This window comes from Lontra canadensis, unplaced genomic scaffold, assembly GCF_010015895.1.
Source record: "Lontra canadensis isolate GAN:19392208 unplaced genomic scaffold, GSC_riverotter_1.0 scaffold52, whole genome shotgun sequence".
Lineage (NCBI taxonomy): Eukaryota > Metazoa > Chordata > Mammalia > Carnivora > Mustelidae > Lontra > Lontra canadensis.
The window spans coordinates 5,118,849-5,137,174 of NW_022631046.1; the positions used below are offsets into that span (position 1 = coordinate 5,118,849).

General features: G+C 36.9%; 1 protein-coding gene across 7 annotated transcripts in view; it reads right to left on the reverse strand.

Annotated features, from left to right (window-relative positions):
* ATP2B1 (ATPase plasma membrane Ca2+ transporting 1) overlaps positions 1-18,326 on the reverse strand; it is a 122,989-nt gene that overhangs the window by 15,063 nt on the left and 89,600 nt on the right. For all 7 annotated transcript variants that reach the window (XM_032874197.1, XM_032874195.1, XM_032874196.1 and 4 more), the window contains 7 exons: positions 17,589-17,803; positions 14,919-15,161; positions 13,324-13,565; positions 10,587-10,824; positions 6,013-6,192; positions 5,164-5,251; positions 4,690-4,796 (listed from right to left, as the gene is read on the reverse strand). In XM_032874197.1, coding sequence (XP_032730088.1) covers positions 4,690-4,796; positions 5,164-5,251; positions 6,013-6,192; positions 10,587-10,824; positions 13,324-13,565; positions 14,919-15,161; positions 17,589-17,803 — 1,313 coding nt within the window. The remainder of the gene's footprint in view (positions 1-4,689; positions 4,797-5,163; positions 5,252-6,012; positions 6,193-10,586; positions 10,825-13,323; positions 13,566-14,918; positions 15,162-17,588; positions 17,804-18,326) is intronic.

Sequence of the window (18,326 nt, forward strand, 5' to 3'; positions counted from 1 at the left end):
TGGGGATGGTGGTGGATGTTCCAAAAGAAGAAATGGTGGAGACAAAGTAAGCCTAGGATCAAATAATTTCACAAAACTGAAGAATATGAGTTTATTTCATAGTAGAGAGTTGTTCTATGACAAAACATCATTACGTTTCAAAAGACTGGAAACTAAGGAAAGACGTATGCATCCCCAGAAAGGGGAAAAAAAAGAAAACCCACAAGAGGTTCAGAATTCAGAATGGTATGTAACAATAATGGAGGAATGAATTAAAAATTCTGAGTGAAAAACTGATTTTCAAACAAGACTTCTATACCAAGTCAGATTAAGACTCAAGAGTAAAAAGAGGGTGGAGATTTCAGTCATAAAAGTTACGAAAATGTTTAACTCTCATAAACTTTTCTTCTCAGAAAGCTAATGAAGACAGAGTTACTCCACGAGGGAGTAAATCAGAACAGACAATGACATCGAGTCCAGGAAATACCAGATCCAACATGACAGAGGAAAAGGAAATCCTCAGGTATGGAGAACAACAAGACAGCTGGGTAGTAGGCCTGGCAGAGGCCACACTCAAGCATGTCAGAAGGTCTGGGAGAGGAATCTCTAAGGAGGTAAAAATGTAGAAGTGCTAGGTGATCCTGATGTAAAGAATGGAGAATTTGGTGATGAATTCATTTTAAGCACCTACAAAAACTAAGCACAAATGTGAACACATTTAAAAAAGAAAACTCATTTAAAATAAAGAAATAGATTTAAAAAGGGAATGAGACAATTTATAGGGAATATAAGAAGTTGTTCAAGGAAGTAAGAGTCAGGATGGTAGACTACACAGCTCAGCTTAGAACAGCATTTATAGGGTGCCTGGGTGGCTCAGTTGGTTGAGCAACTGCCTTCGGCTCAAGTCATGATCCCGGACTTCCAGGATTGAGTCCCACATCGGGCTCCCAGCTCCTTGGGGAGTCTGCTTCTCCCTCTGACCTTCTCTCTCATGCTCTCTCACTCATTCTCCCTCAAATAAATAAATAAAATCTTAAAAAAAAGAAAAAAGAACAGCATTTATAGTCGCAATAAGGGCTGTATACTGGTCTATCGGAAATTATGATCTAATTCTGGGGCAAGAATGACAGGGTAGGTCCTGTGTAGTATGCATTACGGAGGGGAAGTGGTGTGTGCCTGGTGTGCCCATTGAAGTGTCAAATATTTATCTTCGCCAGCGAGAAGTCAGTAGCAAGTGCTTTATTGTAAACAAATAAAAAAGCACCATCATGTAATTTAAATATATGGAGGCAAACAAGGGAAACAAAGAGCTAAAATAGTTGGTTTCCTTTTGTCAAAAAAAAAAAAGAGCTGGAAGAAGTAGGGGGCTTAAGCAATAAGTCTTATAAAATGGCTTGACTTTTTAAATCCATTTAGTGTATTGATAACACAAAAACAAAGTTCAAGTTTTTCTCAAAAATATTCCATGAGGGAACAATCTTAATTTAAAATTTTAGCCTCTAGCTTCTAATCAGAATATTTTACTTTTAATGTACAACATATTTAACACATTTAAACCTCATAGGTCTTCCTGCCTCTCATCACTTCCCATCTTTTTCATATGCAAATCTCATCACCCCCTTGTTCAAAATCCTTCAAAATATAAAAAGCAATTTTGAGATGTTAATTGGTGTCCAAATAAAAATGAGTTCCACTGTCAAGTAAGTCTGGGGAACTTTCACCAGAAAAAGTTAAATAGCTTTTTTAATGAGCTTCTCTGAGTTGTGTGCCACCATGCATGGGAGTCTCCAAACTTCCCTTACTCCATCGGAAGTCTGTCTGGGTGGGGCTGATGTACCAGATGAAAGAACAAACTCCTTATCTCAGTATTCAAGGCTCTTTGCAGGTGCTGCCTGCTGATCCACCGGACTTCATAGCCCATTCTCCCCCAAGAGCACACCCCTTCTAGACAAGTTCAACTTCTTGTAGCTCACGAGGGTCCCTGCACTGTACTTCTCCATCTCCTCTTCTCCGTCCCTTAACCTTTCCCAGTCTCTCCAGGCAGAGCCTCCCTCCTTGACACACACCTTGTGTTGTGTCTGGTTCTTCCCTGGCTGCCACTACGCTCTGAGTACTTATTCCCCTGTGTGCCGAACCTTAAGGAGACAACTACTCACTTCTAATGTTTCTGGACCAGAATACTGAGAACAGCTTCTCAATATGTGGAGAATAAACAAATACTTTATTAATCCAAAGTTTAAAAAGACAGTATTTTAATTACCTTAGGGAAGATTTTATTCCCAAAGATGTATTTGGTTATAGAAATCCATCATGGAATTCAGGCTTTGAACACAGAGATACCTGTATGTTATGGTTTGCTGAATTTTGGTTAAGAATAATGTAATATAATAACATAATATAGTCGTTATTTTAAATGTACCCATAGAGGCTTGCAAATCGAAAGGAAATCTATGGCGAGTGGCTATATAGAGATAAAGCCAGACCTCTTTGCAACCTAATCAAATACTTATATTAGAGTCCTTCTGCAAATCTTATTTTATTGTTGAAAATTTTATTTCAATGTTGACTTTTCTAAGTATATATAGAGTGTGTATAAATATACACACAGACACAGACACACACACAGACACATACACACACACACACAGAGGATATACAGATAGTATTCTAAAATGCTATTTCTGCTTGCAAGGGAAGAGAAATTTAATAGGGACTAATCAGTAGCAATTTCTTGCAGGTATCTATTAAAAACTCAAGTCAAATAATTTTGTCTTGCAGTTTTAAAATATGAAATTGGACAACTGAATAAATACACAAAGTAAACTCAGGCTTGACTGAGTGCTTTGACATTCAAGTCATTCCTTCTGTCTTCTAAAACAGATTTAGATTTTTGACGTGCTACTTTAAAAAAAGGTGGTACCACGGGCCTAAAACCTCAGGGCTTCCAAGTGAAACAAAGCAGTCACTGTACTGTGTTTTTGTTTGTAGTACTATATTTACCTGTGTGCACTGAAAGTCCTTAGCATCTGCCTTAAAACACTGAAGGTCTGGGAAGCAAGCTTTTTATTTTTTAAAATGAACTGTAAGTCAATGCCCTCTTGGTCAGCTGTCCCGATGAAAGTCACAGAGTCCTGCTAAGTGCTCAGAGCAGCAGAGAGTGATCGTGTGTTCCTACAATGAACAAGAATCCTACGTGCCCACAGCCAAAGGGACAGGACCTCAGTATTCCTTCTCCCTTAAGCTACTTTGCACAAGTCTTCACAAGTTCAGACAAATGTGCTCCCAGCCATAATGCATCTGCAGTAGGGTAGGGTGGGGAGCTCTGGGTTCACAGCTAGGGGCTGAGAGCACTTCACCCACATAATTTCCTCTTTCCATCCCTCCCATGCCTGCTGAAAGCCTGCCACCATGGTGATGGTTCTGCTACCTCCCTACCTTAACACACTAACAGGGGGACAAATTAGACAAATAAATCCTGGTACGCACATGTTTTCTTGTATCTGAAACCTGTGGGCCCAGACTATGTTTTGGAATTCAAGTCTCCCACATTTTAGAAAGATAATGACGCACTTATATCCCACCACAAATTTTCCCAGAGGGGATCAGCACCCCATAAAAACATTAATATCTAAACAATGGCTATGATTGTTCATGATAAGTGGGACAAAAAGTCCTCACATCCATTCAAAATTATGTCTTTGAGTCAAAAGAGTCTGTTGCAAATTTAGGGAAGAAATTTCAGTTTTCAGATTTTTAGATTTGGGAACTGTGATTATAGACCTGTTCAAAAAATTAAGTTAAAATTAGAGTATTTGTTTTCTATGGCACTGAAGGTACAAAGATTCATTCCAACACTGAAAAGCTACAAGAAATCAATTCAGAAATATAAAACAACCTAATTTCAGGCACTAAACATTTATGTAGCATCTGTATTTCATGATCTAATTTTATAATAAATACTTCATCAGTACTATGGCTAGAGTAAAAGAATATAAAAATGAAATGCTGAAATTTTCTAGCACTTTAAATAATCGAATCTAAATAGAAGACTTGGGAGGGCAGGTTTTTTACAATAAAAAAAGGATTATAGCTATTATACATGAAATGATGACGTTCAGTTATTCTTAACAGACATCTTCAGTGGAACAGAAGATTCTCAATTATATTTTTAACTCATACACACACACACACACACACACACACATATACTTTCTCTCTCTCTTTTATTCAAAGCCTGTCTCCTGCTTAAGAAGATTATTGTAAGGTTCAGATCAGACAACAGGTATTTATATATTTTGCAGAGTACAAGATAAATGCATGATGTTATAGTTCTTCAAGAGTCACCTTCTAGCTAGATTTCACTGCATCAGATGAACATGGTTACAAACTATTCAGACTTATAAACTAATTTAGGCACATACTATTTTCACTCAAATCTTGAAGGACAGTGTTTAAAATCAACAGTGGGGCACCTGGGTGGCTCAGTGGGTTAAGCGCCTGACTTTGGCTCATGTCACAATCTCAGGGTCCTGGGATCCAGCCCTGTGTCAGGCTCCACACTCAGCAGGAAGTCAGCTTCTCCCTCTCCCTCTGGCCCTTCCCCTACTCATGTGCTCACTCTCAAATAAGTGAAAAAAGTTAGTTGCAATCTAGTAACAAACAACTTAGCCAGTAAGTTACTTCTGAATATTAAACAGGTTAAGTTCATACCATTGCAAATCCAACATCAGCTTTCTTCAGTGCTGGGCCATCATTTGTACCATCACCAGTTACAGCTACAACCTGGCGTTGTTCTGACACAGTGCTGTCAATTATACCTGAAAAAAAAGTAAATATTTGTGCTGTAAAAATATCCCCTTTAATTAACAAGGTGATTCTGCAGAGTACCCTGACCAGCCAGTTTTACAGACTCGATGTTAAAAATAAACAAATACAGAGAAATGGAAACTGCTGAGGTGTTGGACAAGGACCAAGTCCAGAAACTAAGGTTACACTAAGAGCAATATCCTGTTTTAATGAGGATAAACACAGTTCATGGAAGGTGTCAAAAGGAAATGTATTTAGATTTTATCGGAAGAGATAATATCTAAGATCCAATCTACTATTCAGTATCTATTATTACTTTGGGAAACAGAACACATTTCTGTATGAACAAATGGTGAATTAGCCGTAAAATCCACTCACCTTTAACCAGTGTGTGTTTGTCAGTAGGAGATGATCTGGCAAGTACTCGCAGCTTTGGCCAAATCTTGTCTATCCGCTCTTGCTCAATCTATAAATATTCGTGGAAGTTAAAATGTACCCAAATTAGTTTTATAATTCCCAAATTAGCTATCTGGCATATGTATCAGCAGTTCTCAAGAGCGTGGTTAACAGACCAGCACCATCAGCAACTCAAAGGAACTTGTCAGAAATGCAAATTTTTTTAGCAAGGCCCCAAGCCTATCATTTTATCAAATCCTCTGGGTTGGGGGCCTACGGCAATCAATGTTTTTAAAAGGCTCTCTGGGTCACCCTAATGCATACTCCAGGTTGAGAACCACTATTTTATATACATATAAAATATATATACATATATATACATATATATGTATATATGTATACATATATATACACATATATATACACACATACATACACACACACACCATTATAAGATCAAATTTTAAAAATCTTCCCACTGCCTATGAAAATAAAAACACCTTAAAATAGTATGAAAAGCACAGAATTTGAGGTGTCCTAAAACATGCTCTGTATCAGCCTTTCCCAACTCTTCCTCCCATACTCGCTTATATATATTATACTTCTGAAATTGGCCTAGACTGAGGAAAAAAAGAAGTGCTCACTCCCTTTAGGACAAATTTCTCTATCACTAATCTCTTTCACTTCCTAAAACGTTTTGCTTCTTAGGTGTAGGCTGCTTTCCCTCATTTGTGATACATAACCCACAGTGCATATTCAACATGTTATTTGTTGAATGAAATTCCTAATATATGAAAAATATATCAACACAAAAACTAAAGAAACTCTTACCTCTCCTTTTTCATTTCGTATTCTTCTGTTGAAATCTTTACCTTCGAGGCAGAGAAAATCTTCCCCCGGATGTAAAATCCCACATTTGGTAGCAATAGCCCGAGCAGTATTAATATTATCACCAGTAACCATCCGCACAGTAATTCCAGCCCTCTGACATTTCTTTATTGCCTCTGGTACCTGGTTTACAAAGAAAAAATTCGTATTATGAAAGAAAATTAGTATTTCCAAGTAATGCATTACTGCATAGTTCCACAAACAATGACAATTTTACTTTCATCTCAAGATATTCAATATTTCTTGAATTACTCCCAATAATCTCTTCTATCCCCTTCCATTGCCACAGTCCTAGTTCAGGCTTCATTTTCAGTTGTGATCCTACTTAACTTGTTTGCATTATTTATTTACCAAAGGCTTCTTAAAATGCTCCCCCACCCCCAACCATTATGCAGTTCTTTTTTGGTTGGCTTTCTGGTCTTACTGCCCAGACAACACCAGAGTAAAATGCTGGGGTGTGATCTTTAGGATTAAGGTGGCTCACTTTTCCCCTCCCACTCTGTATCTTTTAAGGATTACCTTACTTATTCTTGTACATTTAACTGTCATGTTTGTGCTAATAATTTTCCAATCTACATCTTTCTCTCACCTCATTATGAGTGCTGAGTTCATAATTTCATCAGAGAAGTGGACAGTGGAATCTGGGAGTCTAAAGAGGGGTTTTTTAAAACCTACCTAACAGAAACCTAGGGGTCTGAGCTCTTCCAATCTCTTATCTTTAAACGACAATGAGTCCTGTGGATTCTACCTCAAACCTTCCCTGCACCTTGTCTCCCCTGCTTGTTGCCTGAACTACCAAAATAGCTTTCTAATTGGTATCCCTGTCTTTATGTTTGTTTCTCCTGTAAAACATCTGATATACCTGATGACAGAATTATTTTTCCAATAGATTTTCTTAAAAAGACATGACAATTTCTCAATTGTTACACTATAAGCCGCAAAGTTCTTAGTATAACAGAGTTTCACACTGAACCTCAAAATAATTTCTAAATTTATGTAAATTTTTCTCTACAAGACAGCCTGATGGATGAATTAAATATATATTGTTTCTGTTTCTCTGCTTCTGGCAATTCCCTTTGCCTAGAGAATACTTCCTGCTCTTCTCTAATAAGGAAATCCATATTGATTCCTCTGGAGCAGAGGCTGCAAATGTAAACACATATAGAGCCATGTGGGTAACATAAATGAGAAAAACATGTAACCCAAAACTAATGCCTAATGAGAAAGCTACTTGGCTTTAGCCTATTTTTTTTTTTCTTTCTATGATGGAATAAATGCCCAATGTTGATAGAAACTATAACTTTAAGAGAAAGTAGAAAGCTACATTTGTGTATGCTCTCTCAATATATACTACTTTACACACACACACACACACACACACACACACACACAGTCCATGGAAAATATGACTGAAGGCTAAATTTGGCCTTGCAGACTGATGGTTTATGACTTCTACTGTAAATACAGCTTAAATGTAATGTCTCTGAACAGCTTTCATGGCCTACCTAGACAAAACTGTGTCTTCGTATAGCACATGCATCTATTATTTTAGAAAAAATCAATATTTGATTTTGAAAACACTGGTTAGCTATATAAATGTAATGTATATCCTGATACCTCTTTTGAGATGAAAAGTAACCTAAAATTGTCTACCCAAGCACTCAATGATTGGGTGGTATCCTGAGATCACTTGGAATAGGGGGACAATGAATACAAGAGAGAAACTGGTGTCGGGTTAAAACCATGTGGCAAATAATATTAAAGAACGGCAAACTAACATTTATGAATGGCCCACTAACCATACCAAATATCTTCAAATAAAGCCCACAAACCACTTCCACTTTTACAATAAGAAACTGAAGGGAAGCCAATTACCTTGTTCAAGTACCTACGCAAATTCAATAAAGCTGAATTTATTCTAGATATCTAATCAAAATTCTGTGTATCAGAAATGCAGTCCACAATACCCACTCACAGAAAGCTGTTTTATATTACATCGTCTCATATTAGTCTCAAAGTATCCATCTCATATTGTGGTATTAAAAAAAATTAAGTGCCACTTTCATGTTTAAAAAAAAGATGAAACTCTTAATCAACCTCAATGCCAAAAGCATGAGAACAGCAATCTACTTTCCAGAGGACAAAAGCTGTAGACACCCTAATCTAATACTACATCTAGGTAAGAGCTAAGCCATAAATTGATGCTTAAAACTTTGGTTTCTTTTTGACCAAAGGCAAACATCACCCACCTGGGTATTTCTTCATTTCTGAACAGATGGCAGCTTGATTTTCCTCCTCCTTCAGTAGTATCATCCACCCCTCAGCTAGTAATGGAAGACTGACTGTCTCTCCTCTGTAAGACATCTACTTGTGGAGCTAGATTCTCCTCAGGAGAGCTCCTGGAGCCCCTTGGGTGATTTTCCCAGCCTAGGCTACTTTCAGGCTACTAGGTCCAAATGCCTCCAGGATATACATTAGGATGATTCAGACACCTCAAAAATGTCAAGAATAGTATATTCAAACCCAACAGATTCATTCCTATTGGTTTTACCTCCATTTACTTTGAAATCATCCCTCTCTCTTTGTCTTCCCTGCCACACTGCATGTAGTGCTAAGCCATGATCATCTCTTCCTGGGATCACTGCAATAATCCCTTCTCTGCTTTACTTCCTCTTTCTATTTCTTACACAGTACCCGAAAGAGTATTTTAATGACACAAATTGTGTTACTTCCCAGCCTGAATTTCTTTAATTACTTCCCACTGAGTTTTAGAATAAAATTCAGAACCCATATGTTTTGTAAGACCAAAGATAATCTTACCTGTCCCTTCTTGTCCACACTTATGGCCACACTGGCCTCCTTTCTAACTTTGAAATAGTTAATACTTTCCCACGCTCATCCCCCTCTCTGAATTTTTTGTTCCATTTGCCTGAATATTCTTCTTGCAGCTATTAATATGGCTGACTCCCTTTCCGCCATCAGATCTCAGTTGAAATATCATATCCTCAGAGATCTCCTAATGTGTCTAAGTCACCTAATTTCATCTCCCTGAGCATACCCTTTATAGCCCTTTTCACTCTTGTAATTGTCGTATCTGGTATCACCCTCCCAACTACCCCCATATGCCAACCAGAATGTAAAGCCACTGAGGGCAGGGACAAAGTCTTATTCCCTACAGAATATATTTTCACTTGGCATACTGTCCAAAAATTTATCATTTTGTCTGTTTGGCTGTCTTCTCTAGAAGATAAATTTCATGACTATTTTGTTTACTGCAGTATTACCAGTTCCTAAAAGAAGTACCTAGTACTATACACTGGGTGTTGAATCAGTTAGCTGAGAGTCATTGAACAAAAGCTGCTTTTGCCTTTGTGCTTTTACTCATGTTGCTTCTTTGCTCAGAATGTGCTTACAACTGTCCCTTGAGGTTCAGCTAACACCGCATCCATTAAGACTCAGATCAGGTAATTAACCTCCCAGAAGTCCTACTTGACCCCTTCAGTGGTTCACAGAGCATAGCAGTGTTTTCAGTACACGTTTTAGACAAAGCCAGATTTAAACATAATAGTTTAGTTCTATGGTCTAGAGCTAACCTCTATACACCTTTTTTTTTTTTTCTCATCTGTTAAATGAGAGTAATTTCACAGAGGTAAACATTAAATGAAATAACATATGTAAGGCAGTTGACATAGTATCTGGCACACAGTAAGAATTCATTAAAAAGATGTTATTGCTTTAAACAGAGTTTGGGGCTCATGTTCTGTGCCCATATAACATGCTCTGGATAAACCTAACAATGTACTAACATCCTGGATTATATTTACATGTTTGTCCATTCCCACCCAAGAGTGACTTCTTTGAGGCCAGGGACTGGATTTCAAAAATCTTTAAGTCTATAAAGATTACCCTAGTACAATGCCTGGCGCCTTTAGCAGTTGCTCAATAACCTTTAAAATAAACAATTTAAAGAAACCAAGCAAAGTGTATAGATGCATGCTGTCAAATATGGTACTAGGATGTTTAAATTCAAATTAAATAAAATACAGAAAACTCATTTTTTTCAGTTGAACTAGCCATGCTTCCAAAACTTAGTAGTCACATGTTGCAAAGAGCTACTGTAGAGAACATATAGAAAACATATAGAAAGCTTCTATCATCACAAGAAAGTTCTACTGAACAGGGCTGGTCTAGAGACCGTGAAAACAAATAATACATCTGTTATTTAATATAAATATCAACTGGAAAACCTACCCAGCTCAAGGCACCGTGTTAGGTTATGGTGCTATCAATACATAAAATCCCAAAGAGCAGTAGTCTAATAAAAACCATCAGTAAGTAGCATATACATCACAAGCACTGTTTTTTTTTTTTTTTTTTTACCTGTTTTGGATTCACCCAAGAAAAAACAATAAAATCACAAACACCAAGAATGTTACTAGAAAGCTGGTCCCAGTCAGTGCCTGGATCCCCTAGGGTTAAGAGATTGCGCACATGCAGAACACAGAACGTTTCACCACCTCAGGTCTCACAGGGTCTTCAATCCCCACAACAGCAATGCACGTGAGGCCGGTGACAATATCATTTTCATTATCCCACTCTGGTTCGGGTTCTCCTGCTGGGAAATCTCTGAATGCAAGACATATTGTTCTCAAGCCTTCTGATGCCATCGGTTCAATCACTGTTTTTACAATATCGTCACGGTCCCTTGGTCTGAACACTTTTGCCTCACCATTAGCACTCAAGATTTTGAAACACCTAAAAGGAAATGTTGAATCCAAACATCAATAATTAACAAAAATAATGGTTAATGCCATTTAAGTGAACTGGAAGGGCTAGAAATCATGGGATCTGATACTCGGAATTTAGAGAATTATGTATGCTGCATTTCCACAGACTTAAATCACACTGGCTTTTTACCCTTCCCTTTATACAACAGTTCTAGTTTTTATGGTTCTCATTTTATAGTTCTCTGCCTTATCAGTTATTCTAGACATTCTCTAAGCCTTCTCTTTTGGAAATGCAATGCTTTTAAAATTTCACAAAGAACCTCTAGTGGCAGAGGAGAATAAATTACACAACTGTCCATCCTGGTACAGAATCAGGCATTAACACAAAATTCATAAATATTCTTCTTTTAAAGTAAAAAATCAAATTCAATCAACGCCTTACCTGAGATGTTATTTCATCACCTATATTGTTTTAGCCATGAAAGAAAATAATAACTTACGTTAAAGTAAGCATTCTACTGAAACGAGAGACATAATGCCAAAATAGTTTTATCTTCAGCGACACTAACTACACAATTTTAATTATGTAGTGAACAGAAGTTACACGATGTACTTCCCTATTTAAAGTTTATTTTTCATGACTCCTTGCTCTGCCCCTCTCCCTTGGTGATGCCACCTCCTTCTGCTTCTAGGTGGTGATGGCCAAATCCACTTCTTCTGTCTTGATGGCTTTCCAAAGCTCTCCATCAACTGCTGAGGAGCTCCACAGGGATGCTGGAGCAACACCTTAGACCTACCACGTGCAAGTCTAAACGCTGCCTCCTCCGTATCAACACCCGCCCCGGTCATTTCCACGTAAATCTAAAAATCTCACCTGCACGCTTCCATTTCCCATCACCTACACAGTATCAGCTCCTAAGTTCCACATATTGGACCTCTTAACAGTCTCCTCAATGTTGCCTCTCCTTTCTGTTCCCACCCTGCTACTGCCTTCTCCTGGCTCTTACTTCAAGCTAGAGCTACTGTAATAGCTTTTTAAATTATTATCGGTCTCCAGTCCATCCTCTCCTTGCCCCCAACCCACATTCCTTCCTGACTTAAGAATTATCTTCCATCACAGATTTGCTCCTTCTACCACCTGATGAAAAAAAACACTCCAGTTGTATCCTCTGACCCACTTAATTTTTCCTGCTTAACCTAACATGTAAGAACCCCTACAACAAAATGTAAATATTACAGGGGGACTACTAGCTATTGGACCCCAAGCTAGGTGTTTCACATGCGTCCTTTCATTTCACTGTCTCAGAGCTGGTGGTCAAAAGGCTTGACTGGTTTTGGTACAAAAATCTTCCCTGTATCATCTATCTGCCATTCAGCAATGCATGGATGAAACAGATTTCTAACCTTTCACACTGACTTCAGATAACCAAGTGTTCAATAAAAAGAAGGCTCTATGTGGTCTGTGTATCACAAAGGCCCATTACTACCCAGATGAACTATACGACCAGCTACCTCCCCGATATGGGCTGTGTATTCCCGCCTCCTTTCCTTTGATGTGGCTTCCTTCACCTTGATGTTCTTCATACCAAAACCTAGCTGAAGTGCTACATCTTTCATATGACAACAATCTCGTCTTAAGACTCTGTAACCATTTGTCATGTGCTGCGTTTCAGTGATTCATTTATAGACCTGTCTCGTAAACCTATTAGAATATAATCTGTCAAGTGTCCATTAAGGTAACATTGGATTATAATCTACATATAAGCAAATTAAAAGTAAAAATACTTTAAATGCCTAAGTTCAGATGAGCTCTGATTCTCCAAGGCTGATCTTACGTTATGTTTTTAAATTCTCTATTGGAATTAAGGAAACCAAATTAATTTCAACACCTATTAAAAACATACAAACATCAGAGAAATTTCACTTAAGTGTGTAATGTCAAAATTGAAACTACTGGTCTGTAAAAGGACAGTAAAACAGAAAGACAATCATTTAAAATGACAGGAAGATATTTAAGTATCACAATGTAGCAGCACAGATAAAAAACCTCATTCTGATATAAAAGGAGAATTCTGAAGATCTAGTGTTAATGCTCTGCTATTCTAAAAATGTATCTATAATTCACTCATCACATTTTTCGAGCTCACTATCTACAATGTGGTACTGAAGATCTAGACTTGAATTTTTCTTCCCAGGAGGCCTTTATTTTTCATGATCCTCTGTAACAATGGAATCAACACGTCTAAAAGCAAAGATTGAGGTTTATTTTATTAAGTCTATCAGACTTAATGTAATGGGCACATTTTCCCTCCAGCAAAATACTATGAAATAAAAAAAACGGAAGTACAAAAAAGGCAGAATACCATGGGCGAATACCTAGATACCATTAAAATATGCTGAAAAGCTCTGAGGTCCTATCAAATGCTTGATGTTCACAAAAAAGGAAACAGCAACAATAACAACATAGTAGGTATTCCATAAAGCAACTACAGTGAGCAATTTATTCATCTAAGCATTTTACTCTTACTTTTTCAGAATTATCTCAGATGCACCCTTGCTGAATATTCGAAAACTTCCATCTGAATTTTTCAGGACAGTACTCATGGACTTCCTAACAGAATTGAAGGTGTAGACTTTGTACAGTGCTTCTTCTGGTATTTCATTTCTAACATCCTGATAATCTCGTTTTAAATCCAAAAGAAGTCCCAACAAGGCACATTCAGTTTTATTACCAACATGACGAGGTAATCCACCCTCTTTCTCTGGTGGCTATAAGAGAAAAAGGTTTAGAAGCTAGTATCATCTTGTTTCTCTATGACAGTTTAACTTATAATGTAAAATAGAATGTGACATTCTAAAACAAAACTACATAGGAAACTTCTAGTAATATCAGCATTTCAAAGAGGGACACAAAAAGGTACGGTAGAAAGGATCTCTGGGGCAAGAAAGACATGGATTCCAATCTCAGCCCTGCCAGTTACTAGCTACGTGAATTTTTGGCAAATTACCCCACTGCTGTGGTCCCTGGCTTCAGCATCTGGAAAACAGGTACACTTATGACCCAAGAATTAAGTGAGATAAGGCATGTAAAGTTTAAAGTTGGCTCCTGACACACAGTGAGATTTAATAAATTTTAATTCCTTTCCTTTTCTCTTCCTGTTTTCATTAAACATTTATGTTATATAGTTCAAAATTAAATCTATACAAGTTTTTAAACTTAAAAGTATATGCATTAAAATAAAGCACTGTTGCCTTAAACATATACAAAAGCTTTATTTCCTTCATAGTATCTTCACAAATACCACCTTATATATAACTATCACTATAGTAATAAGGCCAGATGTGATCATCTTTACTTAACAATTGATGAAAGTAAAGCTCAGACTTTCAGCTAGTAAAAGGCAAAGCTAGATCTAGAACCAGGATCTCATAACTTTTCAGTCTAATAATCCAATTCATGCACATTTTCACTAGACAATTTGTAGTATTAATTCGGTTCATGGTCTTCACCCATGAATCACTAGAACACGTATCAACTCAAGCAATTCCATACTTTATATTGCAAATAAGACTTTTAACTTGCAAAGTTAAAAATATTTTATTCTAAGGCAGCACAAAGTCTAGAATTACTTTATTGAATTAATTTCAAAAAGTCTAAGGATGATGGCATTGGCAGGATGTACTGAGAAACCAAACAGAGCATACAGCAAGCATATATAAGAACATATTCATTTAAGTTGAAATCTGGCTTCAAAATTTTCTCTAGAAAATTGAGAGTTGACTTTTTACAGTAAGATAGCCTGGTCTTTCACAAAATAAATTTAGTAAGTATTTAAAATTAAGAACTTATTATAAGGCTTGAGAGTTTCTGAACACAGAAAATTCAAAATACAGGAGGAGGAAAATGCAAGTAAACAAGGTGTAAGTTGATCAACAAGTCTTACTTGTGACACAAATTGTATTACAGAAACTTACATACATTATCTAACTTATGTAACTTCAAAAAACACATTCAGTTCTCCAATTTATATATAATAAGGGTAGGTCTCAAGAGCTACACATAATCTATTATTATATAAAAATTAATTTTCATATACAAATTAATTATTAAAGAAACCTTACCAATATTTTTGATGTATAAGCACAATTCACAGAAATTCCTGTTACAAGATAGGACAAAATATTTGGTGGAATAGCTTCTGGTTCAGGAATCTTTTTATAGTGTTTTTCATTTATGTAAGCTTGAACAACTGTCATTCTGTTCATTGTCAATGTTCCTGTTTTATCTGAACAAATAGCTGTAGCATTTCCCATGGTTTCACAAGCATCCAGATGCCTTACTAAGTTATTATCTTTCATCATTTTCTATAGAGACAAAAAAAAAAAAAATAAAAACCCAACCTAGTTAATCTACATACAAAACCAATCACCTCATTACATAAAATTGTAAAGTACTTTAAATTAAGAATTAAAACTCCCAGCTATATACAGATATACAGTATAAAGCATTTATAAATTTATAAATTTTATAAATTTAATACTGGAAGAATTTTAGTATATTTAACCTATTTGAATAAGCTGAAGAGCGTATTAGCTTTCTGGGGTTACATTTTTTTTAAACCAATGCATAACATAATTTAGTACATGAATACAGATTACTTGTACTCATACGCAAATTATGTTGACTATACGCCTCCAAAAGCTTCTGTGAAGTATCTTCACCTAATGTAAAAGCAATGGCAATCTGTATTTCACTTACAGAGGTACTTACGGCATCGTAAAAGTATATGACTTTTAAGGATTAAATTTTCTCCTTATAAGATGGAAGACAAATCACCAAGGAAAAAGTAGCTTTTATCAGTTAAAATACAGAACTGGTAGGCATACAGTTATCTGATTTTTTTTACTCTGATAGACTGATATAATGTATCAAAACCAGAATGGGTCATTTTTATCTTTTCCATATGCTGATACACCTGGCATTCTCATCCTTAGGATAATTTCTTCCTCTTATTTATAAGAACAAGATAGTCTCTAAAAAACTCCGAAGAGTTTTCACAGCAGCCCCAAAAGGCATTTAAGTTAAAATGCTTGATAATTCATTTTCAAAAATGTAGAATGGGTTAAAAAACTCCAGAACTAGTTTACAAAGTGTGGCCTGTGACTACACAAGATACACAAGTATGGCCTGTGACTATACATAAGATACTGCAGAAACTGGTTCCTCTGAAGACGTAAATATGGGGAAGAGGTGTACCTCTCAGATTACTTGTGATTTGCATGAATATTGAAGATTAAAAGAATGAAGTTCTACAGTGAAAAAAAAAGTGCTCAATTTCACAAAGTACTAATAAAGGATCCAGAAAGACTACACACCTCCAAGAAGATGAACAACGTTAAGTGGTAACATTTGGACTAAATACTTTTAATAAAGAGATTAAAGAACAGCAGCTAAAATGCTCTTATTCATTTCCTATGAATGTAAGTTAATTCTGCCTATATCTTTTTGATCCACTGAAAAATTAATGTCACTGAGGACTACTCAAGATGAAGGGACAGTATTGATAAAATAACTGTTTCTCCCAATTACTTCTAATTATTTCAAAACATTAAAAAAAAAAAAAGACAAATAGGTATTACACTGTATTTCATCATATTGAAACATCTGCCATTTGAAATGAAAATGTTAAATGCCTGAAAAGAAAACAAACAATAAGCAAAAAATATTCTTATCCTGACAGGTTAACTGTGTAAGACGCTGGAATTTGCAGCATCAGAGGGCGCCAGCGGAAACCGTGACTCAGCACCATCAGGAATCCTACTTAAGAACTGCTAATTTAACACCAGAAAATCGACAAGAGCAGCATTCTGCCCGTTAAGTATGATTTTACCTGCAAAGCCATTTTGAAAGATCCAAATTGCCCCAAAAGCTAAACCTCTTTGAAAATCCAATTCACCTTTTCCATATAAGATATAAAATTAAAATAAATTAGTAATTTTCAACCAGATTACAACTTTAAGTAAACCGTAGTGAGCAAAGGCATCAAAGCTCATTTTCAGCATTCTACTCGGCAACTGGGAACTGACGCCAGAAGAGACTGAGTACAGGAAGAGCTGTTGATTCACAGGACAGAGCGAGTGGGCCCTGGACTATGTGACAAATGTCAGGGGGCTGGTGAGGCTGGACCAGAGAAGCACCGAGAGGTCCACAGGGCCACACTGGCTGGGCCCTGCGGGCCAGAGGGAGCTTGGGTTTTTTTGTAAGTGTGACGAGAAGTCACTGGCATTTTACACAGGGAAATGATAGAGCTGAATCCTACTCCAGGAACCGGGGTCCGCCTACTGTGCGGAAGTGTGGCTTTGCTGTGATGAGGTTAGATGAGCAGAAACAAGAAGGCCCGAGAAGGCTGGGCTTAAGAGACGCGTCTATGCTGTGTTCCTCCAAGTCAGTGCGATGCATTCTTCCTTTAATTTTACAGACGGGGAAAAGGGAGGTGATATGACTTGCCACAAAGCTGCCATACAGTGAAACTGAAGCTAGACACTGCCTAGCAGGGTTGTGCTCAGTTTGGGTCAAGGCTGCCTACGAGGAAACATATACGTTCCGAAGTGTTTGAGACCTTCAACTCTGGGCAGGGGCAGGACCTGTGACAGCATTTCTAAAGGAGACGATGCATTTCTGGAAGACTCTTACTTTCAGAATCAGAAAGAAAAGAGGCACCACAGGTGTCAATTTTCTCCACCAACTAAAGCCTTAAACTTAGTAAATCGACTTCACCGTTTTCTGCTTACCTTGACAGAATAAGCCAGGGAGATCGTGACGGCCAGGGGGAGACCCTCTGGAACGGCAACCACCAGAACCGTGACTCCAATAATGAAGAACTTTACAAAATACTGTATGTAAATTGGTGTGCACTCTGCAAGCCATGGTCTCTTCTGAACCCAGAAGGTATCAATGACAAAATATAATACTAGAATGATAACCGTGATGGCAGACATCAACAAACCTTTCCGTATATTTAAAAAAAAAAAAAAAAAAGAAAAAAAGAAAGAAAGAAAAAGAAAAAAAATGTCATTATTTCAATAGTCCAGACACTCCCTGTTGTCAATTACATATTAGCCACTGGAAGAAATTACCACTGGTTTGAAAATACTTACTTTAATGTCTCTGAGAAATTGTTACCTCTTTTTTTTTTTTTTTTTTTGCAACTAACTCATCATTTGGCATTGTCAGATTTAATTTCTCCTTCCAAGTATAGCCCTGTCCCCAGGAGAACTGGCAGAAAAGTGTTTATGATTCTTTCCTAGACTTACTTGTATCTTCGGCCTTCTACTAAAGCTAAGACAAAATAACAGGTAATGACAAAGAAATACCAAAAGCTTAGAATAAATGGGTACTTCATATGCTGGCAACTGCTTACTGCTGAATATGAAGCTGGTAGAAATCTGATTGATGGGGAGACTTGGAATTAAATATTCAACCCTATGTTTTTTATTAAAAAATTAATTCTTTCAATTGTTATCTATCCT